General features: G+C 41.4%; 1 protein-coding gene across 1 annotated transcript; it reads right to left on the bottom strand.

Annotated features, from left to right (window-relative positions):
• Positions 1 to 6,013: 6,013 nt before the first annotated feature.
• On the bottom strand, positions 6,014 to 20,390 carry LOC115153097 (protein YIPF3-like). Its single transcript, XM_029698157.1, has 9 exons — positions 20,074 to 20,390; positions 15,674 to 15,883; positions 15,416 to 15,522; positions 15,262 to 15,307; positions 15,035 to 15,127; positions 13,496 to 13,627; positions 13,275 to 13,388; positions 9,333 to 9,456; positions 6,014 to 7,066 (listed from the first exon to the last, which is right to left on the bottom strand). Exons 1-9 carry the CDS (start codon positions 20,137 to 20,139, stop codon positions 6,927 to 6,929), a joined length of 1,032 nt encoding a protein of 343 aa, XP_029554017.1. The 5' UTR covers positions 20,140 to 20,390; the 3' UTR covers positions 6,014 to 6,926.
• Positions 20,391 to 23,474: the final 3,084 nt, after the last annotated feature.

Here is a 23,474-nt window from a genome sequence, read left to right as displayed (position 1 = left end):
TAAGCAAAGCCTGCTCTACCTCATTGATAATCACCAAGGTTGAGGAAGCTGAGTATTGAGACCCTCCCGCTGTGCCCATCTCATGTCACCTTGCAGAGCCACATCCCACAGCTCCCCTAGTGAGAGGAGAGTGAAAACAGAGAACTAATGGAGGGCATGGCTATCCTGCGTCCAAGTCTCCATTGTTCAATGTTGGAAATACTTCCACCTTGCCATAACCCATTTATTTATACATTCTACAGTAAAACACAGAATAGAATTTCTCCACTGACAGAGTACAAGGACAGGGCAGTGTTTAAGTCCTTTCATCAAGTTTGCAGATGACAAAACAGTAGTAGGCCTGATTATCTGATTAACAACAATGAGGAAAATAACATTTACATCATTTACATTTAAGTCATTTAGCAGACGCTCTTATCCAGAGCGACTTACAAATTGGTGCATTCACCTTATGATATCCAGTGGAACAACCACTTTACAATAGTGCATCTAAATCTTTTAGGGGGGGGGGGGTTAGAAGGATTACTTTATCCTATCCCAGGTATTCCTTAAAGAGGTGGGGTTTCAGGTGTCTCCGGAAGGTGGTGATTGACTCCGCTGTCCTGGCGTCGTGAGGGAGCTTGTTCCACCATTGGGGTGCCAGAGCAGCGAACAGTTTTGACTGGGCTGAGCGGGAACTGTGCTTCCTCAGAGGTAGGGAGGCGAGCAGGCCAGAGGTGGATGAACGCAGTGCCCTTGTTTGGGTGTCGGGCCTGATCAGAGCCTGAAGGTACGGAGGTGCCGTTCCCCTCACAGCTCCGTAGGCAAGCACCATGGACTTGTAGCGGATGCGAGCTTCAACTGGAAGCCAGTGGAGAGAGCGGAGGAGCGGGGTGACGTGAGAGAACTTGGGAAGGTTGAACACCAGACGGGCTGCAGCGATCTGGATGAGATGTAGGGGTTTAATGGCACAGGCAGGGAGCCCAGCCAACAGCGAGTTGCAGTAATCCAGACGGGAGATGACAAGTGCCTGGACTAGGACCTGCGCCGCTTCCTGTGTGAGGCAGGGTCGTACTCTGCGAATGTTGTAGAGCATGAACCTACAGGATCGGGTCACCGCCTTGATGATAACCTCTCCCTCAACGTCAACAAAACAAAGGAGCTGTTCGTGGACTTCAGGAAACAGCAGAAGGAGCACCCCGCTATCCACATCGACGGGACCGCAGTGGAGAAGGTGAAAGCTTCAAGTTCCTCGGTGTACATATCACTGACAATCTCAAATGGTCCACCCACACAGACAGTGTGTTGAAGAAGGTGCAATAGCACCTCTTCAACCTCCAAAGGCTGAAGAAATGTGGCTTGGCCCGTAAGACCCTCAAACTTTTACAAATGCACAATCGAGAGCATCCCGTCTGGCTGTATAACCGCCTGGTATGGCAACTGCGCCGCCTGCAACCGCAGGGCTCTCCAGAGGGTGGTGCGGTCTGCCCAACGCATCACCAGGGCCACACTGCCTGCCCTCCAGGACACCTACAGCACCCAATGTCACAGAAAGGACAAAAAGATCATCAAGGACATCAACCATCCAAGCCACGGCCAGTACATGTGCATCAAAGCTGGGACCGAGAGACTGAAAAACAGCTTCTATCTCAAGGCCATCAGAATGTTAAATAGCCATCACTAGCCGGCTACCACCCATTTACTCAACCCTGCACCTTAGAGACTGCTGCCCTTTGTACATAGACATGCGATCATTGGTCACTTTAATAATGGAACACTAGTCACTTTAATAATGTTTCCGTATTGCTTTACTCATTTCATATACTGTATTTTAGTCAATGCCACTCCGACATTGCTCGTCCTAATATTTACAGTACCAGTCAAAACTATTTTTTACTATTTTCTACATTGTAGAATAATAATGAAGACATCAAAACTATAAAATAACACATATGGAATCATGTAGTAACCAAAAAAAGAGATCATCTGTTCACTTACTCTGCATCTCACAAAGACATGGCGATTGGAGCCAAAAATCTCAGATTTAGACTCATCAGACCAAAGGACAGATTTCCACCGGTCTAATGTCCATTGCTCGTGTTTCTTGGTCCAAACAAGTCTCTTCTTCTTATTGGTGTCCTTTAGTATTGGTTTCTTTGCAGCAATTCGACCAAGAAGGCCTGATTCACGCAGTCTCCTCTGAACAGTTGATGTTGAGACGTGTCTGTTACTTAAACTCTGTGAAGGATTTATTTGGGCTGCAATTTCTGAGGCTGGTAACTCTAATGAACTTATCCTCTGCAGCAGAGGTCACTCGGGGGCTGCATTCCAAACACTTAAAACCTGTTTGGGATAGGGGGCAGTATTGAGAATTTTGGAAAAAATATGTGCCCATTTTTAACTGCCTCCTACACCAACTCAGAAGCTAGAATATGCATATTGTTCAGGTTTGGATAGAAAACACTCTGAATTTTCTAAAACTGTTTGAATGGTGTCTGTGAGTATAACAGAACTCCTATGGCAGGCAAAAACCTGACAAGGTTTCAAGCAGGAAGTACCCTGTCTGACAAGGAGTCGTGCGTCTTGCATCTGTTTATTGAAAAGTAAGGATCTTAGCTGTAACGTGACAATTCCCAGGGCTCCGATAGGCTCTCAGAACCCGGGAAATAACTGAAGGTTGACGAGGGAGCCTCAGGCTGAAACACATTATCGGCTTTGGTAAGTGGCGGCTCAGAGGACCTTTGAATGAGGCGCGTGCACGATTCGCTCCTGAGGAGAAATTTAATTCGGCTGTTTAGGCTCAATGCATATTCCCGGTCGGAATATTATCACTTATCTACGAGATAAATGGCATAAAAATTGGTTTTAAACAGCGGTTGACATGCTTCGAAGTACGGTAATGGAATATTTAGACATTTTTGTCACGCCAATGCGCCATGCGCGACACCGTGATGAAGCATTCTGATAGTGTCTAGAACTCACGAACAAAACGTCGCTGTTTGGATATAATGATGGATTATTTGGGACCAAACCAACATTTGTTATTGAAGTAGAAGTCCTGGCAGTGTATTCTGACGAAGAACAAGCAAGGTAAGAACATTTTTCTTATAGGAAAAGTGATTTTGGTGGAGGCTGACCTGGGTGGGTATCTAAATAGCTAGCCCTGTGATGCCGGGCTATGTACTTAGATTATTGCAAAATGTGCTTCATCCGAAAAGCTATTTTAAAATCAGACATATCGAGTGCATAGAGGAGTAATGTATCTATAATTCTTAAAATAATTGTTATGCTTTTTGTGAACGTTTATCGTGAGTAATTTAGCAAACTGTTAGTAAATTCGGGGGTTATGCTTTTTCTGAACGTCACATGCTAATGTAAAAAGCTGTTTTTTGATATAAATATGAACTTGATTGAACAGACATGCATGTATTGTATAACACAATGTCCTAGGTGTGTCATCTGATGAAGATCATAAAAGGCTAGTGCTGCATTTAGCTGTGGTTTGGGTTTATGTGACATGATATGCTAGCTTGAAAAATGGGTGTCTGATTATTTCTGGCTGGGCACTCTGCTGACATAATCTAATATTTTGCTTTCGTTGTAAAGCCTTTTTGAAATCGGACAGTGGGGTTAGATTAACGAGATTCTTGTCTTTAAATAGCTGTAAAATAGTCATATGTTTGAGAAATTGAAGTAATAGTATTTCTAACGATTCAAAAATCGCTCCACTGGATTTCAGTGGCTGTTACGTAGGTGGGACGATGCGCCAGAGAGGTTTTAAGACACACCGTCAGCCCTCAAATTAAGTGGACACTTCTGATGACGTGTCATGACGTCTGACGAGTATACACTGGAAATTGGTCACTCGTTCATCCCGCGATTTACATTTACATTTAAGTCATTTAGCAGACGCTCTTATCCAGAGCGACTTACAAATTGGGCGATGATTGTGTTTTCGGCTAACGGTATCTTGTGGGTGCTTTATATGATTGCATGTCTACTTAAATTAAATATATAATTATTAATATATGCCTACTGTATGATAGCTAGCAAACTAATTAGCTAACTAACGTTAGCCTGCCTAGCTAGAACTTCTGAAGATAGAAAAAGTTGTATTTTTATATTTTCCAAAAGCTAACCAAACAAAATCATTATTATCATTATTTTTACGAGACGTGTTTGTGCCGTCATGTGCATTAGTGGCACAATTTCTAACTTATTTACATTTGTTTTTACTTACACTTATATTGTATGTATGTTGACTCCATATTGACGTTGAGGTTTTAAGTTTTGGATGACTTTTCTTAGCAGATGTACAATCATCGCAAATTGAATTATGGGGCTTTTTAGGCCCCGAAGTGAACATAATTGTACACTCGCAAACTCCATTAAAAACGAGGGCTGAGGGGCTTACGTTGCAAACTTCCCTTGCTTGGCTAATCATTTGGACTGACGACAAATATGGCCGTGGGGATTCCCCGAAGGGCATAAGGAGGGTGTTTCTTTTATGAGTTTGAAACACAGCCTGGGTCTTCATTTCCTGTGGCGGTCCTTGTGAGAGCCAGTTTCATCAAAGCACTTGGTTTTTGCAACTGCCCTTGAAGAAACATCAAGTTCTTGACATTTTCCAGATTGACTGACCTTCATGTCTTAAAGTAATGATGGACTGTCATTTCTCTTTGCTTATTTGAGCTGTTCTTGCTATAATATGGACTTGGTCTTTTACCAAATAGGGCTATCTTCTGTATACCACCTCTACCTTGTCACAACACAACTGATTGGCTCAAACACATTAAGAAGGAAATACATTCCAAAAACGAACTTTTAACAAGGCACACCTGTTCATTGAAATGCATTCCAGGTGACTACCTCACCTGGAATGAGTGTGCAAAGCTGTCATCAAGGTGGCTAGTTTGAAGAATCTCAAATATGTCAAATATATTTTGATTTGTTTAACACTTTTTGGGTTACTACATGATTCCATGTGTTATTTCATAGGTTTGATGTCTTCACTATTATTCTACAATGGATAAAATAGCAAAAATAAAGAAAAACCCTTGAATGAGTAGGTGTGTCCAAACTTTTGACTGGTACTGTATATATTTCTTAATTCCATTATTTTTCTTTTAGATGTGTGTATTGTTGTGAATTGTTTTTAGATACTACTGTACTGTTAGATACTACAGCACTGTTGGAGCTAGGAACACAAGCATTTCGCTACACCCACAATTACATCTGCTAAATATGTGTATGTGACCAATAACATTTGATTTGATTTATTCAAATGAGAAGTGTTGTCTCCAGGTGTGGTCTGACATTAACTAGCTATTGGTCACAAGGGGGTCAATCTGAACATTGGGCTCGGAGTGCTTTGGCAGGACATTGTCCCCACACTCACACTTCTGCTCTCCTCCTTGCTCCAGGCACTATGCCAGCACTCCTTGTTAGGCATCTAAAACGTTTGGCTATCAGAAGAACCTACTCTTCTGATAAGCATCTAAATCATTCTTCATGAAGGCCACAATTTTGCCATCCACCATGCTCTCATGTAGAGCTGTGAGTGAGAACTTCATGACTGAAATATGCCACGTGTCCCTGAAGAACTGCTTTAGGGTCAGCTGGATAATGGAGAGGGTTGGATATCAGGCTGAACTGTAATCTTCTTGAAGAAGGCCATTTCTCTACTGACTGGAACAAATACTGGCCAGTCCACATTGGTGTTTGATAGCCACTGCAGTTTGCACTCTGTTGCATTCTTCTCTTGCTCATCTCCACAGCTGATCAGCCACTATCTACGTGGCTTTCCCAGGAGAGACATATTGCCTACTCTATAGTAACCATTATACTATTAAAACTTGAAACTATCCATCCACCATACCGAAACATACTTTAAGGTAACAGCTCTCACTGTTACCCCTAGTGGCCGGTTTCCTCATCTCCCGACATCCTCAGACATGGCTGGACATCAAATATCGCCTTGCATCACGGGTGACCTGGCTGTTTCTTTCCCAGGGTCAGTGTTAAAAGACGTGTCTTAGGTCGATAAAGTTTATTTCCGTTGTATCTTTCTGTACAATAACTCTATAAATACATTTTCACATGTAAAATAAAAAAAGAGGTCACCTTGCATCCCACCCCAAAACAATGTTGTTAGGAAGTACAAATAATGCACAAAACAAATGACTGGATGAAACAAAAGCTGCTTAGAAGGAACAATATTCATAAGATAACGCACTATTACATATCTCATATGACATGTCAACTGCATTTCTCCTCATTTTTTTCGGGTTAGGTTATTAAAATTACAGACAATGGATGTGCATAGTGTAAAACAAGAGATTAAACTGATTTACCCCATATCATACACGATAATAATTCCTTCGAAAAACAATAGAAGGCACCGCACACTGCTTTAGAAACTTCCTCCCATTGAACGTCTAGAACGTTAAAACATCGACTGATGTTATCACCATAACCCGTGTAAAAAGCCTACAAGAGGTGAGAAAGTGTCGAGTTGGAGATGAATTAGTCTTAACATGAGTACAAATGCAAACAGCTGGGAATCTTAGTGCAATCATGCTGCTTTAACAAATACAAGACCCCTATGAAAAGGTTGAGGCAATTTGCTATCATTTGAAAGGAGTTACAGCACCAACATGACATCTCACTCCATCATTTAGTTCTTTTGATTAGGTACAATATAAAACAACCAGGGTAAGCATGTCATTTCCCATGGAGAAGGAAAGTTGTAAGAGTTGCTGTGAACTGATGGCGATGTGTTTACTGAGACAATGTTCATGTTTAATGATGAAGGTCAAATGTCAACTATAACCAGCCACCATAAAGGTCTTTGACCTTCACTTCAGTCTGTATTACCTACACAACACCACCACTGTGGAATTCAGGCTCAGGAGCCTGTGGTATCATCTTCGATGTTGGACACTCCGTCACTGTGACTGTAGGATAACACCAAGGGTCTTCACTGTGGCATTCACAGCATTCATAGCAGCGGTGGCCACCACAGGCAAATCTCTAGCCACTCTCTGGATAGGGGGCATGTTAGGGCCTTCCAATGTGTCCAGGATACCTTCAGACATTTTTTTAAACAAAATGTCAGATTGTTATTTCTTTAATCATACAGAAATTGAAGACCCAGTTTAAGAATATACCTTGGAGGGTCTTTGAATAGAAGCAATTAAAATGTGTTTAAAATTGGACCAATGGAGTCAACTCAATTACCTGAGTTCATGTTATTGGCTTTCATTACTCTGAAAGACGTATGTCCACTGCAATGAAATACTTTTGTGGATGACCTCATTTTATTAGTCTCTCTCACTCACACACACACACACACACACACACACACACACTATATATATATACACAGTACCAGTCAAACGTTTGGAAACACTTACTCATTCAAGGGTTTTTCTTTATTTTTACTATTTTCTACGTTGTCGAATAATAGTGAAGACATCAAAACTATGAAATAACACATATGGAATAATGTAGTAACTGTCATTTCTCTTTGCTTATTTGAGCTGTTCTTGCCATAATATGGACTTGGTCTTTTAGGGCCATCTTCTGTATACCAACCCTACCTTGTCACAACACAACTGTCTCAAATGCATTAAGAAGAAAATAAATTCCACAAATTATCTTTTAATTTAATTGAAATGCATTCCAGGTGACTACCTCATGAAGCTGGTTGAGAGAATGCCAAGTGTGTGCAAAGCTGTCATCAAGGCAAAGGGTGGCTAGTTTGAAGAATCTCAAATTTAAAATATATTTGGATTTGTTTAACACTTTTTGGTTACTACATGATTTCATGTGTTATTTCATAGTTGTAATGTCTTCACTATATTCTACATGTAGAAAATAGTAAAAATAAAGAAAAACCCTTGAATGAGTAGGTGTGTCCAAACTTTTGACTGGTACTGTATATTACATATATAGCGAGAGATAGCGAGAGATCGCTCGATCCTGGGTCACATACAATATGCAAAACAACAAAACTAAAGTGTCCCAATTGCACACAATTTGGGTAGTACAGTGCCTTCAAAAAGTATTCACACCCCATCACTTACTCAAAAAAATCACACCCATCTGCACACATTACCCCATTCTGACAAAGTGAAAATGTTTTTAGAAATGTTTGCATTTTTTTTGTTTATCTCATTGACATAAGCATTCACACCCCTGAGTCAATACCTTGCAGCGATTACATCTTTGAGTCTTTCTGGGTAAGTCTCTAAGAGCTTTCCACACCTGGATTGTGCAACATTTGCCCATTATTATAAAAAAAGATGATTCAATCTCTGTCAAAACTGTAACTCGGCCACTCAGGAACATTCTCTGTCTTCTTGGTAAGCAACTCCAGTGTAGATTTGGTCATTCCATTTCTTTTTTATCCTGAAAAACTCCCCAGTCCTTAACAATTACAAGCATACCAATAACATGATGCAGCCACCACTATGCTATGGAGCGTGGTACTCAGTAACGTGTTGTATTGGATTTTCCCCAAACAGACTTTCTTTGCCACATTTTTTGCAGTATTACTTTAGTGCCTTGTTGCAAACAGGATGCATGTTTTGGAATATTTGTATTCTGTACAGGCTTCCTTCTTTTCACTCTGTCAATTAAGTTAGTATTGTAGAGTAACTACAATATTGTTGATCCATCCTCAAATCCCTCTTATAACAGCCATTAAACTGTGTTTTTAAGTCACCATCCAAAGTGTAATTAGTAACTTCACCATGCTCAAAGGGATATTCATTGTATGATTTTTTTAATTTTTACCTACCTACCAATAGGTGCCCTTCTTTGCAAGGCATTGGAAAACCTCCCTGGTCTTTGTGGTTGAATCTGGTTTTGAAATTCACTGCTCGACTGAGGGACCTTACAATTATCTGTATGTGTGGGCTACAGAGATGAGGTAGTCATTAAAAAAATAATCTTAAACACTATTTATTATTGCACACAGAGTGAGTCCATGCAACTTATTATGTGACTTGTTAAGCACGTTTTTACTCCTGAACTTATTTAGGCTTGCCTTAACAAAGGGGTTGAATACTTGACTCAAAACATTTCAGCTTTTCATTTTTAATGAATTTGTAAAAGAAACAACAACAACAAAAAACATCCACTTTGTCATTATGGGGTATTGTGTGTAGGGAAGTGACACCTCTACGCCTGAATCCATTAAGAGTCTCAAAGTAGGAGCTCTGATCTAGGATCATGTCCACTCTTTATTCATTATGATTTACAAAGTCAAAAAATGATCTCAGATCAGCACCCCTACTTTGAGATGCTTTATGAATACGGGCTCTGGTTTGCTTAGTGAGGAATCTTACCTTCAACAATCTTGTGATAAGCGAAGTGCAGGTAGAGCAGAAAGAGCATATGCAGAGCACCCAGTGTTCCACAGAGGATGAGGCGTGGGGTCTGGCCCACGGTCCGTGAGATGAGAGCAGCCACCTGAGAGAGAACGAGAGCGAGGGATAATGTGAGCAAGTGGGACAGACTGACTATCACTGACATAGTGGGCACGTTCAAGCGGATACAGTTTTTGCAACGTTTGTTGCATTATGGGGATAAAAATTGTCCCGACTTGATATGTCGACTGCATGAAATGTACAAAAATCACATGATCAAAGGTCATGAAGTTGACTGCAGTCTACTGCAAGTTTCTGCAGTTGCTCTTCGCCAACTTCATCCTGCAGCCATCACCTGCATTGTAGAAGGCTCTATTGTCAACCAGTCATTACGGTGTTTTTGTTTGACCCATGCAAACTTGACCAAAGACATGACTGAAAAAGGAACCAACTTTGCCACGATTCATGTAAGCCTATACAGTGGTTATACAGTGCCTTCAGAAAATATTCACACCCCTTGACTCATTTTGTTGTGTTACAGCCTGAATATAAAATGGATAAAATAGATTTTTTTTCCCACTGGCCTCCACATAATACCCCATAATGTCAAAGTGGAATTATCTTTTTCAAAACGTTTCCAAATTAATAAAAATGAAAAGCTGAAATGTCTTGAGTCAATAAGTATTCAACCCCTTTGTTAAGGCAAGCTCAGTTAAGTTCAGGAGTAAAAATGTGCTTAACAAGTCACATAATAAGTTGCATGGACTCACTCTGTGCAATAGTGTTTAACACGATTTTTGAAAGACTACCTCAGCTCTGTACCCTACACATACAATTATCTGTAAGGTCCCTCAGTCGAGCAGTGAATTTCAAACACAGATTCAACCACAAAGACCAGGGAGGTTTTCCAATGCCTTGCAAAGAAGGGCACCTATTGGTAGATGGGTAAAAAAAGCAGCCATTGAATATACCTTTAAGCATGGTGCTTTAAGCATATTAATTACACTTTGGATGGTGTATCAATACACCCAGTCACTGCAAAAATAAAGGCGTCCTTCCTAACTCAGTTGCCGGAAAGGAAGGAAACTGCTCAAGGATTTCACCATGGGACCAATGGTGACTTTAAAACCATTACAAAGTTTAATGGCTGTGATAGGAGAAAACTGAGGATGAATCAAAAACATTGGAGGTACTCCACAATACTAACCTAATAGGCAGAGTGAAAAGAAGGAAACATGTACAGAACCTGTTTGCATCAAGGCACTAAAGTAATACTCAAAGAATGTGGCAAACAATTTACTTTTTGTCCTGAGTACAACGTGTTATGTAAGGGGCAAATCCAATACAACACATTACCGAGTACCACTCTCCATATTTTCTAACATAGTTGTGGCTGCATCATGTTATGGGTATGATTGTAATTGTTAAGGACTGGGGAGTTAAAGATAAAAAAAGAAATGGAATAAGCACAGGCAAAATCCCAGAGGAAAGCCTGGTTCAGTCTAATTTCCACCAGACACTGGGAGATGAATTCACCTTTCAGCAGGACAATAACCTAAAACACAAGGCCAAATCAACACTGGAGTTGCTTACCAAGGAGGTGAACGTTCCTGAGTGGCCAAGTCACAGTTTTGCCTTAAATCTACTTAAAAATCTATGGCAAGACCTGAAAATGGTTGTCTAGTCATGATCAACAACAAATTTGACAGAGCTTGAATCATTTTGAAAATAATAATGAACAAACGTTGCACAATCCAGGTGTGGAAAGACTTACCCTGAGACTCACAGCTGTAATCGCTGCCAAAGGTGCTTCAAGGTATTGACTCATGGGTGTGAATGCGTATGTAAATTAGATATTTCTGTATTTCATTTTCAATACATTTTAAACAAAATCTAAAACATGTTTTCACTTAGTCTTTATGGGGTATTGTGCGTATAGTCGTGGCCACAAGTTTTGAGAATGACACAAATATTAATTTTCACAAAGTCTGCTGCCTCAGTTTCTATGATGGCAATTTGCATATACTCCAGAATGTTATGAAGAGTGATCAGATGAATTGCAAAGTCCCTCTTTGCCAGGCAAATGAACTGAATCCCCAAAAACATTTCCACTGCATTTCAGCCCTGCCACAAAAGGACCAGCTGACATGTCAGTGATTCTCTCGTTAACACAGGTGTGAGTGTTGACGAGGACAAGGCTGGAGATCACTCTGTCATGCTGATTGAGTTCGAATAACAGACTGGAAGCTTCAAAAGGAGGGTGGTGCTTGGAATCATTGTTCTGCCTCTGTCAACCATGCTTACCTGCAAGGAAACACGGGCTGTCATCATTGCTTTGCACAAAAAGGGCTTCACAGGCAAGGATATTGCTGCCAGTAAGATTGCACCTAAATCAACCATTTATCGGATCATCAAGAACTTCAAGGAGAGCGGTTCAATTGTTGTGAAGAAGGCTTCAGGGCACCCAAGAAAATCCAGCAAGCGCCAGGATCGTCTCCTAAAGTTGATTCAGCTGTGGCATCGGGGCATCACCAGTACAGAGCTTGCTCAGGAATGGCAGCAGGCAGGTGTGCGTGCATCTGCACACACAGTGAGGCGAAGACTTTTGGAGGATGGCCTGGTGTCAAGAAGGGCAGCAAAGAAGCCACTTCGCTCCAGAAAAAACATCAGGGACAGACTGATATTCTGCAAAAGGTACAGGAATTGGACTGCAGAGGACTGGGGTAAAGTCATTTTCTCTGATGAATCCCCTTTCCGATTGTTTGGGGCATCTGGAAAAAAACTTGTCCGGAGAAGACGAGGTGAGCGCTACCATCAGTCCTGTGTCATGCCAACAGTTAAGCATCCTGAGACCATTCATGTGTGGGGTTGCTTCTCAGCCAAGGGAGTGGTCTCACTCACAATATTGCCTAAGAACACAGCCATGAATAAAGAATGGTACCAACACATCCTCCGAGAGCAACTTCTCCCAACCATCCAGGAACAGTTTGGTGACGAACAATGCCTTTTCCAGCATGATGGAGCACCTTGCCATAAGGCAAAAGTGATAACTAAGTGGCTTGGGGAACAAAACATCGATATTTTGGGTCCATGGCCAGGAAACTCCCCAGACCATAATCCCATTGAGAACTTGTGGTCAATCCTCAAGAGGCGGGTGGACAAACAAAACCCCACAAATTCTGACAAACTCCAAGCATTGATTATGCAAGAATGGGCTGCCATCAGTCAGGATGTGGCCCAGAAGTTAATTGACAGCAGCATTGCACAGGTCTTGAAAAAGGGTCAACACTGCAAATATTGACTCTTTGCATGAACTTCATGTAATTGTCAATAAAAGCCTTTGACACTTATGAAATGCTTGTAATTATACTTCAGTATTCCATAGTAACATCTGACAAAAATATCTAGACACTGAAGCAGCAAACTTTGTGAAAATTTATATTTGTGTCATTCTCAAAACTTTTGGCCACGACTGTAGTAGATGGGTGAGACAAAAATATATTTAATCCATTTTGAATTCAGGCTGTAACACAACTAAATTTGGAATAAGCCAAGGGGTATGAATACTTTCTGAATGTGTTATTTGAGGCTCTCTCCCACTAATTGATTGTATAACGTACACACAATTTCAGTTTGTAGGTGTAATATGGGGGTTGGAGACATGTTTATTTCAACATTATAAAGAAAAACCTTTCTAATCAATGGCAACACTGCCATGGTGATCTGAGCCTTGCTGTTGGAAAACCACAATAGTGTCCGTCTTTCAGCTGTCGCGGTTGCACCTCCCCCGACATCGCTCCTCGACTTTTGTCTAGTTGGTTGCTTTAGCCTGACCACTCAAACATACCCAGTGTGAACGTCAGCAAGTGTCTAAGTGTCAAGGGGCTCTTGGGACTTGTAGTAATTGACCTGCTTATTTACCATCCGCAGTGTGGAGAGCCCTCCTACGACCAGCCACAGGATGTAGAACAGGGAGTGGAAGTGGACGTTGTAGGTGACGAAGAGAACCACGCAGTGACCGAAAAGACCATAACCCTGTTGGGGGCACATAGTAGAACAGACAGTGAGATTTCACACTGCATTTCTAACAGACTGATTACACAGGGATGCTGTGAGGGGAGTGATGGTCATTGTTGACTCACCAGCAGAGACAGCGTCTGGAGCATGGTGATCTGGGCGTTGCACAGATATGCCAGGAAGTATATGAAGGAGGAAACTCCCAGCCAGTAACCAAAGCATGTCCCTATGGCTGTGCCCATCAGAGTACCCTCTCTCTGTCCAGGGAGGAAGAACAATGTATTAGACCTAATCAAGGTCAGATAGACAACATACAGTGCCTTCAGAAAGTATTCATACCCCTTGACTTATTCCACATTTTGTTGTTACAGCCTTTATTCAAAATTGATTAAATATGTTTTTTCCTCACCCATCTACACACAATTTGAATTGCTTTGCCACATGTTTTGCTGTATTACTTTAGTGCCTTGTTGCAAACAGGATACATGTTTTAAATAATTTTTATTCGGTACAGGCTTCCTTCTTTTCACTCTGTCAATTCGGTTAGTATTGTGGAGTAGCTACAATGCTGTTGATCCATCCTCAGTTCTTTTATCAGTCATTAAACTCTGTTTTAAAGTCACCATTGGCCTCATTGTGAAATCCCTGAGAGGTTTCCTTCCTCTCCGGCAACTGAGTGACTAGGTGTATTGCTACACCATCCAAAGTGTAATTCATAATTTCACCATGCTCAAAGGGATATTCAATGTCATCTTTTTTATTTTTAACCATCTACCAATAGGTGCCCCTTTCTTTGCAAGGCATTGGAAAACCTCCCTGGTCTTTGTGGTTGAATCTGTGCTTGAAATACACTGCTCGACTGAGGGATCATACAGATCAATTTACGTGTAGGGTAGAGATGAGGTAGTCATTAACAAATCATTTTATTGCCCATAGTGAGTCCATGCAACTTATGTCACTTGTTAAGCACATTTTTACTCCCTAACTTATTTAGGCTTGCCATAACAAAGGGGTTGAATACTTATTCACTCAAAACATTTCAGATTTTCATTTGTAATAACTTTGTAAAAAAAAAAAATATTCTAAAAACATTATTCTATTTTTATGACATGGGGTATTGTGTGTAGTCAGTGACACAATCTTTATTGAACCAATTTTAAATTCAGGCTATAACACAACCAAATGTGGATTAAGTCAAGGAGTGTGAATATTTTCAGAAGGCACAATTCGATGGACAATTCGATCTCACAGTTGACGTGCACTGTCAACTGTGAGACCTTATATAGACAGGTGTGTTTCCTTTCTAAATCTTGTCCAAACATTTAAATTGGCCACAGGTGGCCTCCAATCAAGTTGTATCTGCCGGCTCAATGATGATCAAAGGAAATTGGATGCACCTGAGCTCAATTTGGAGTGTCATAGCATATAAGCATTTAACCACATGAGTGCTACATGAGCAGTAATTTATATTTTTGAGCAGCAAAAGCTGAACAGATGGCTTTTGGTTTCATAATGCCAAAAGGGTTTTGAGTTGATGTCTACCCCCCATCTCCAGTTTTAATTCATCTACCGTCAGTATCCCTGAGCGTCATAAGAAATGTTAATCTATACATACTGTATATTAACATGCATTTACGAAGCCGGTATAAGTTGGGCTCTCTTACAATAACTGTTCCTGATGTCTTCATTCCATGCAGGAGGATGGCCACCAGCGTGAACACCAGCATCATGGGCCCATAGAGTTCCCCAGCAATCTTCTATAGTTGGAAAATAGGAGCAGTGGAAACATTTAATATTTCCTTTTAATTGGCCAAGTAAGCGCTGAAAGCCTCTAGATTTAAATCTCCTCTCAGCCTGTGAAAATAGTATGGGAAAAGAAAATGCCACTCACCTGTGGAAAATGTATCATGCGGATGGGTATCATTGATTCAATCAACCTAGGGTAGAAAAGAGTAAATGTCAGAAATCTTCTAAAATGTGACTCCGCAAGACTATTTTACAAGTTACACGTTGTGATTACAAGTACATTTGTGACCGACTCTCACCTGTTCCTAACTTGCATAGGCTCTACATCAAAGTACGGCCGGAGAATATCTATGTTGGCATATAGGTTGAAAGCTTTGGAAGCCTGACGCTTTCCTGCTTGCCACACCTAAGAGGGGGGAGGGGACTGCAACATTAACCAGACAAGGCTATTGAGATGTAACTTATAATATTGGGTTATGGCAAAGCCCATGTTCATGACAAATGTAATGTGGTGTGTGTGACAGGTTGTTGCCCATCACAAAGTATTCTCATCTCACCTCATCTGCCACCTGTCTCCCCAGCTGGCCCTTGATACCCTTCATGCCCAGAAACTCGCCATCCTCTCCAGTCTCCTCTTCAGTTGCTTCCGCCTCCTCTGCCACCTCTTCCTCCTCCTTCATGCGCTGGTGCATCTCCCCCATGTCCTCAAAGCTGGAGCCTGATGTGTCATCCATGTTCTCCATGTCAATCACTGCTGACCCAGTGCCCTGTTAAGATAGCTTATTACATATAACTACTGTACATCCATGTTCTCCATGTCAATCACTGCTGACCCAGTGCCCTGTTAAGATAGCTTATTACATATAACTACTGTACATCCATGTTCTCCATGTCAATCACTGCTGACCCAGTGCCCTGTTAAGATAGCTTATTACATATAACTACTGTACATCCATGTATGTGAAATGATGTTTGACAAGCAAATTGTCAATGTTTCCTTTGACACAGTCAGTCACCACGTGACACGAATAAGGAAGAAACAAAAATAAGGCTCCTTCCAGTTTAGGGTTAGCTAACTAGCTACCCCCTCATAGACGATAACTGTAGTATCTTCTGACCGGAGGAGGTTTGTTAAGAGCCCGGACGTTTGAGCTAAACATTAACACGCATCGCTTGCGGTACAGTTTTGGAAACATATCAGCAAGAAATCATTAAAAATAAAAGTTTTAAAAGGTTAAATTACTACACGCCTTTATAGGGTTAGGGTTCCCACACAGCCATATTTCCATGTTTCAGTGCTTGTTTTACGAAAACAGACGGAAGACAGAGTACTACATGTGCCAATTAGCTGTCTGTGCCTCTGAACACTGTAACGTTAAATGGAAGACCAATGCTAAAATACTGTCGGCTGAAACTGTTAAAACCGGATAAGTGTACAGTAAGTGTGTTTTTGATTTGTGAAATTATTTTGATGTGAGAGGGATTTGTTTGTTTCTAGAACCGTACTGCAATTACCCCTCCTGTTGTGTTTGTAATAGAGGAATTTGTTTGTGTTTCTAGAACTGTACCGCAATTATCCCTCCTGTTGTGTTCGTTTCATGTTAATTATTTCTGTGTCCCCGGTCCAAAATAACTGCCCCATTATAGCAGATTATAAATCCATAATAATACATATCAACTTAAGTTCTTGTGAACGTTACAAGTTTTGAACTTCTATTTGCTATTTATGGCCTGTAGGCCTCATTGACCCTGAGCTCATACAACTCATTTTTAATTTTTTTTAAAGGATAATGTATGGATTATTTTGACTATAACAAATACTCAGATGAAACATATTGTGCTATTTATCACAGACTACTTTGTGTCAAAGATTAACAAGGACATTTGTTTTGAAACCATTTCAAATGTTTAAATAGTGGCACAAAATAACATCTGTTGTGTTCCTGGTCAAAACTGACCGGTAAGATTTTATTAGTAAAGAAAGGACATGAAAACTTTACCATATTACAGAATTAATGTCTGAACACATTGAAGAACAGTAACAATAACAGTATTACTAATAATCAATGGTGGTTACATTGTGTGTGTTCTCATGTACATGTTGGCCAATACGTGGTGGTTGCTGCATGTGCCTTGCAAATATATGCACTGCATTTATGGCACATAACGCTCGTTTTGACATCTCTTGGTGCACACAGATTGCACCTTTTCCTTCTGTCTCTGGCGGCCGTAGATCTTGCTTCTGGCCCTTGTATATCTCTCACCAATCCAGCAGAGGATGGTGTTCCAGGAAGGTGTTGGCGCCTTTGCATGAGGGGTGCCACCATGGCTTTCCCCAACTTTTCTAGGAATAGTCTCCTCTTGAAGAATGTCCCCTGCTTCCAGCCTGGGTTCACCTCCATCCACACCACAAACGCGTTGTAGGCCGACGCATCCAGGATGTTGAAGAACACCCCCGTGGGCCAACGTGCTGTCATCCTCTGACAAGAGTATGTGCCAGTAACCTGCAAATGCACAACAATCAGTAAATAAAATGAGTACATACAAGTGATACTTCATGTCTTGCATAGTAACAGGTGAAAAATTGCATCAAAGCGTCGTTCTAGTCGATCACATTAAAACATATTTACATATTCAAATGAATAGAATTGACTCCATATTGTTCACAAATTCAATGAGCATTTCACCAAAAAACATTTCATTTTTAATGGTGCAGATAAAACAATCTGGTAATAGAAAAATAAAGTACATAAGATAAAAAGTAACATACCTTATCAAGGTTGTCAACTCCCCCTTTGTTCCTGTTGTAATCCAGGACAGCGTTGTACTTCCTGTCCTCCCTGGTACTCACAGCGGCATCCCTACGCAGAGTTGTCATCAGGAGCACATTCTTCTTTTTCTTCGGGCAGTAGGACACAAGAGTGTGTGCATCGGTGAAGGCAAACTTAGAGGGAAAAACGATCCCTGTCCTTGGTAGTGAGTGAGGCAAGAGGCAAATGAGGCTTGTTCCTTCTGACCGTCCCCACCATGGTCATTTTTATTGTGAGCAGCTCCTGACCAAGGGCATGTGGTGAAGAAATTGTCACGTGTTATGTTGTTCCCCTGGAGACCTGCAGTCATGTCCAGGACCACCCGCTTCCCCTGGTTCCTTTCGGGAACACCATCAGCAGGTTTCCCGGTGTAAACCTGCATGTTCCAGGCATAACTTGTCCTGGCATCACATGCTGCCCATATCTTTATTCCATATTTAGACGGTTTCCTTGGCATGTACTGTTTGAATGGGCAGCGTCCCCTAAAAGCGACCAGACACTCATCCACTGTGATGCCTGGACTTGGGTTATAGATGAGTGGCAGGCGCTCCACCCACTTGTGCTAAACCTCTGATAGTTGCCAGCTTGTCTTGTTGACAGCGGCCTGGTCTTGTATCACGGTTGTCAAAGCGAATAAAAATTATAATAATAATTGCCCAACCAGACTCTGCATCCCATAAACTGGCGGTAGGTTCGTTTCTGGATCTGTACACAATCAGGAGATCCACTTATGCTTGGATGTGTGTCCGGTCTACCTCCTTTCAGTTGTCTTTGTAAACACGTCTCCCCTCCAAGTTGGTCATGTTTATCACTATAGTTTTGATTGACTCTGTCAGGAACAGTTCGAAGCAGGATTTTCTGTCATCAACCCGGGATATGGCGTATCTTGTTGGCCCTGGGGTCATCATGATAACATTTTCAGCCGACAGCCGACCTCTCCTCTCAGGTGGGGATGAAGACCAGGACAAATTCCCATTCTTTGACCAGTATGTAACAACAACCTCAGCAGGGCCCTCTTCCTCATCACTGGATTGTTCCACATCAATTGTCTCTTGGTCTGGATCATATTCTGTGTTGTCTTCAACTTCTGACACTTCCTCCTCTAATGCATCTTCACTGTCAGTTTCCTGGCCTCTCTCCTCTTCACCAGTGTCATGATCAAAGATATGATCAAGAGCCTCACATACAGTGTATCGTTTGGTCATTGTGCTGCCACAGAATGAATTGTGAGCAAGGCCTCAAATATACCAGAGCTGCAAGAAAAGTTCTATATATTATTGAAACAATGTTGCGATTGTTTGTGAGAATGCCAACAGGTGTGGATCCAGTGGGGGAAAGATTCTATTGGGCAAAGGTTCCCGTGGGGGTTGCCATGGAAAACATGAAGGGGAGTGAGGTGTGTGTGCTTAAACACACACGCATGTGGGGGTCTGGGAGAGGAAGTGTGTCCATTGATGAATGGGCAGGTGCCTGAACTCAATTTTATACACTAATTGTAGTCTCACCCATTCATTTCTAATGACTGGTCATTTTTGACTGGGAACACCACAGGTGTACAAAAGTTTAATACAACACCCAAAATGTTATGAAAATCATCAAAATGTATTTTGTGTGTTCAGATGCCCTATGTGGACAAAGTCATGGAACCTTATGACAATCAGATTAAATGGACAGGTAGCCTAGTGGTTAGAGCGTTGGGCCAGTAACCTAAAGCTTGCTGGATCGAATCCCCGATCTAGCAGGTAAAAATCTGTCGTTCAGCCTCTGAACAAGGTAGTTAACCCACTGTTCCTAGGCCGTCATTGTAAATAAGAATTTGTTCTTTACTTACTTGCCTAGTTAAACAAAAATAATAAAACTACATTTTTCAGAGACAATTTAAATCGGTCCAATTCGACCGGAACACAACAGGAGGGTTAATAATTATTCACGTTAAGATGAGTCAATTCGCCTTAAACAGAAGGAGGTTAATTTAGTTATCTACCACAACAGTGTGGGACAAGTGCCCATTTTCAGTAGGATGATATGTACTACAGAGTAAAATATCGTTTGGCAACACTCCGATGTACAGTGATGTAATGAAATAAGTCGATACATATTAAGCATTTTCTTGGATAGCTATAGCTAGCATAGTAACGTTAAGTTACCTGGATAATGTTGTCATCAAAACCGCCCCATGGTTCCGTGTTTTTGTTTCCATCAGACGAAGCCATCTTTTAGAGCAAGTGAACGTGTTCTTGATTTCTTGTAAAAATAAAGAAACTGCACTTTCAATCTCACATACAACCAAAGATTTGTTAATTATAGCATCAGAGGTGCTTTAAAGATAAACGTTTGTTCCCAAAATGCATTAAGTTGCCTTGTAATATTCCACGCACAACAACACGTCGTGCGTACTACGTGGACACTTCTCCTTTGTGTGAATTTCCGACAGACTAGATGCTTTTTGGCGTATTGCTGCCCTTCACAGCCCGGAGTGTGCATTACACATTGTGACAAAACAAAAAAAGGGAACGTAAAAAAAAAAATTGCACCACCCATAACCCTGCAACTATAACACCAAAACACGCCCCTTATTCCACTACTTCGCCAAGAAACCGACCTTGGTAAAACAAACTATTCAGGTCACTCAGTCCTGGCCTACTACTTACTGGTATCCTCTCATTATACCTTAGCCCACCATCCTCTGCTTCCCTCACCGCCACAGCAAATGACACTCTGCACTGCTCGAACCTGGGCAACCTCAACCTCTCACTCGCACAGGACATTTCTGATCCCCAGCAACATTGGCTCCCCCACAACTGAAACTGAGTACTTTTTCTTCAAACTACACACTCCTTTGTCTCACACATCGGAATCTTCAACCTACACACTGCTGCTACATGACCATAACTTTGGCACCTGAAACATCAAAATGGATTCGGAACAAACGCTATCACAGGATAGCTCATATATCCTAGCATGACTTTATCAGGCAAACACTCAATATCAATATCAAAACTCAAAAGGATAGACAGGGTCTCCTCAGTCTCGTGCTCACCACCAGGTCTGCGTTTCACCAAACGGCATGCATCACAGACACCAGGGATCCTCAACTTCAGTTGATCCATCTTCACACTCAAAGCCACCCCCAAAATCACTCCTTTCAGCAGTGCTCTGCTCCAGAGAGAAAAGCAAGACACAGCTCTTGTCCTGTGGCGTGTGAAGCTGAGTGCCCACTCCTTCTGGGCGGAAGACGCACAGAAAATCTACTTTGACAGAGTTAACACCCACCTTCTTCCCCACCCAACCCGATACCACAAATTTGGGCCAGACTCATCTTGGGCATTCCCCTGTTCATTAGGGTGAGGCTCTGAAGCCTTCCCCACACCTGTCAACCCAGGTTGTTCCTTTTCACTTTTGTGGGATTCGATCTCTGAACTCCCACTATCCGCCTCCATCGCAAGATTCTCAAGCGATGAAGTAGATTTAAGAAATTCCAGTTGGCTTGTATTCCGGGGACATAGGTTTATACTAAACACCATTGTTACGCCTTCACTTCATCGCACTTCATTTACATTACATTTACATTTACGTCATTTAGCAGACGCTCTTATCCAGAGAGTCTTATCTTCCTGTCCTCAGACCCACCCGTGATCGTGGACGCTTCTTCTATGGTATTATGGCGGTCCACAAACAATGTTAGAGGTGCATGCCTCCACCTACTGGATGGGTGGAAAACAAATAAACTTTAACGCCATATTTTACCTTTATTCAACTAGGCAAGTCAGTTAAGAACAAATTCTTATTTTCAACGACAGCCTAGGAACAGTGGGTTAACTGCCTTGTTCAGGGGCAGAACGACAGATTTTTACCTTGTCAGCTCGGGGATTCGATCTGACCACTAGGCTACCTGCCATCCAAATAATAGGGAGAAGGGAAGAATGTGGGGGGAAAAAACATATATATACTGAACAAAAATATAAACGCAACAATTTCAAAGATCTTACTGAGTTTGTTACGTCCTGACCAGTAAAGGGGTCATTTGTAATTGTAGTATGGTCAGGGCGTGGCAGGGGGTGTTTGTTTTGTGTGTTTTTTTTTTTTTTTTTGGTTTAGGGGATTTTGGTTCTAGTTTTCTATTTCTATGTTTCTTTTTCCATATTTGGCCGAGTATAGTTTCCAATCAGAGGCAGGTGTTTCTTGTTGTCTCTGATTGGAAGCCATACTTAGGCAGCCTGTTTTTCCCTTTGGGTTTGTGGGTGGTTGTTTTCCATTATAGTCTTGTACCTTACGGAACTGTCGTTTTGTCGTTTGTTAGTATTTTTGTTTAAGTGTTCACTTTAATCAAAATAAAGAAAGAAGATGAGCACTATACCCCCTGCGCCTTGGTCTGTCCCTTTCAGAGTTACTTACTTACTTACTGACTTTATTGTCCCCATGGGGACATTTTGTTGCAGTGTCATGTACACATTTAAAGTGGCATTTAAATACAAAACAAAATTGACAATACAACTTTCATAACAGTTACATACAATAAAACATTAAAAAAATTACATTAAAATAATAAAGATTAGCCTGCTGGCCTTACTGAGTCGATAGGAACATTAGTCCGAGCTATTTAGGAGGGATATCACACCTGGCACAAATGATTGTCTGGTTCTGTTTTTCCTGCCGAGGGGTGCCCTATACCTGCGCCCAGAGGAGAGTATTTCAAAGTCCGGTTACAGGGGGTGGCTTGGGTCTAAAATGATTTTGTGAACCTTGCGGATGGCCCTGACCTTAAAGATCTCATCCAGGTCTGTCTGTTTGACTCCAAGTACCTTGCTTGCTGTGGTGATAATCCTTCTCAGCATATTTCTCTGGCTGACAGTGGTATTGCCAAACCAACAAACAATACAAAAAGTTAAAATACTCTCAATGAAAGATTTGTAAAACAGAGTCAGTATAGTACAGTCTACATTAAAAGCTTTTTGAGAAAGTACAGTCTCTGTTGACTCTTTTTTTAGTAGATCAGGTCTGTACATTTACTCCACTGAAGCTTATTGTCCAAGAGGACACCCAGGAATTTGTATTCCTCTACAATCTCTATATTCTGACCTCTGATAAATGTTACTGTTCATATGAGGAAATTATCAGTCAATTATCAGTCATCCCAAACCATCTCAATTGGATTGAGGTCAGGTGATTGTAGAGGCCAGGTCATCTGATGCAACACTTCATCACTCTCTTTCTTGGTCAAATAGCCCTTACACAGCCTGGAGGTGTGTTGGGTCATTGTCCTGTTGAAAAACAAATAATAGTCTCACTAAGCGCAAACCAGATGGGATGGCGTATCACTGCAGAATGTTGTGGTAACCATGCTATTTAAGCGTGCCTTGAATTCTAAATAAATCACAGACAGTGTCACCAGCAAAGCATCATTCCCCCCCATGGCGGGAACCATATATGCAGAGATTATCTGTTCACCTACTCTGTGTCTCACAAAGGCGCGACGGTTGGAACCAAAAATCTCAAATTTGAACTCATCAGACCAAAGGACAGATTTCCCCATGTAAATGTAATTAAC

Source organism: Salmo trutta, chromosome 18, assembly GCF_901001165.1.
Source record: "Salmo trutta chromosome 18, fSalTru1.1, whole genome shotgun sequence".
In the NCBI taxonomy this organism is placed as follows: Eukaryota; Metazoa; Chordata; class Actinopteri; order Salmoniformes; family Salmonidae; genus Salmo; species Salmo trutta.
This window is presented reverse-complemented; position numbering and strand designations above follow the sequence as displayed.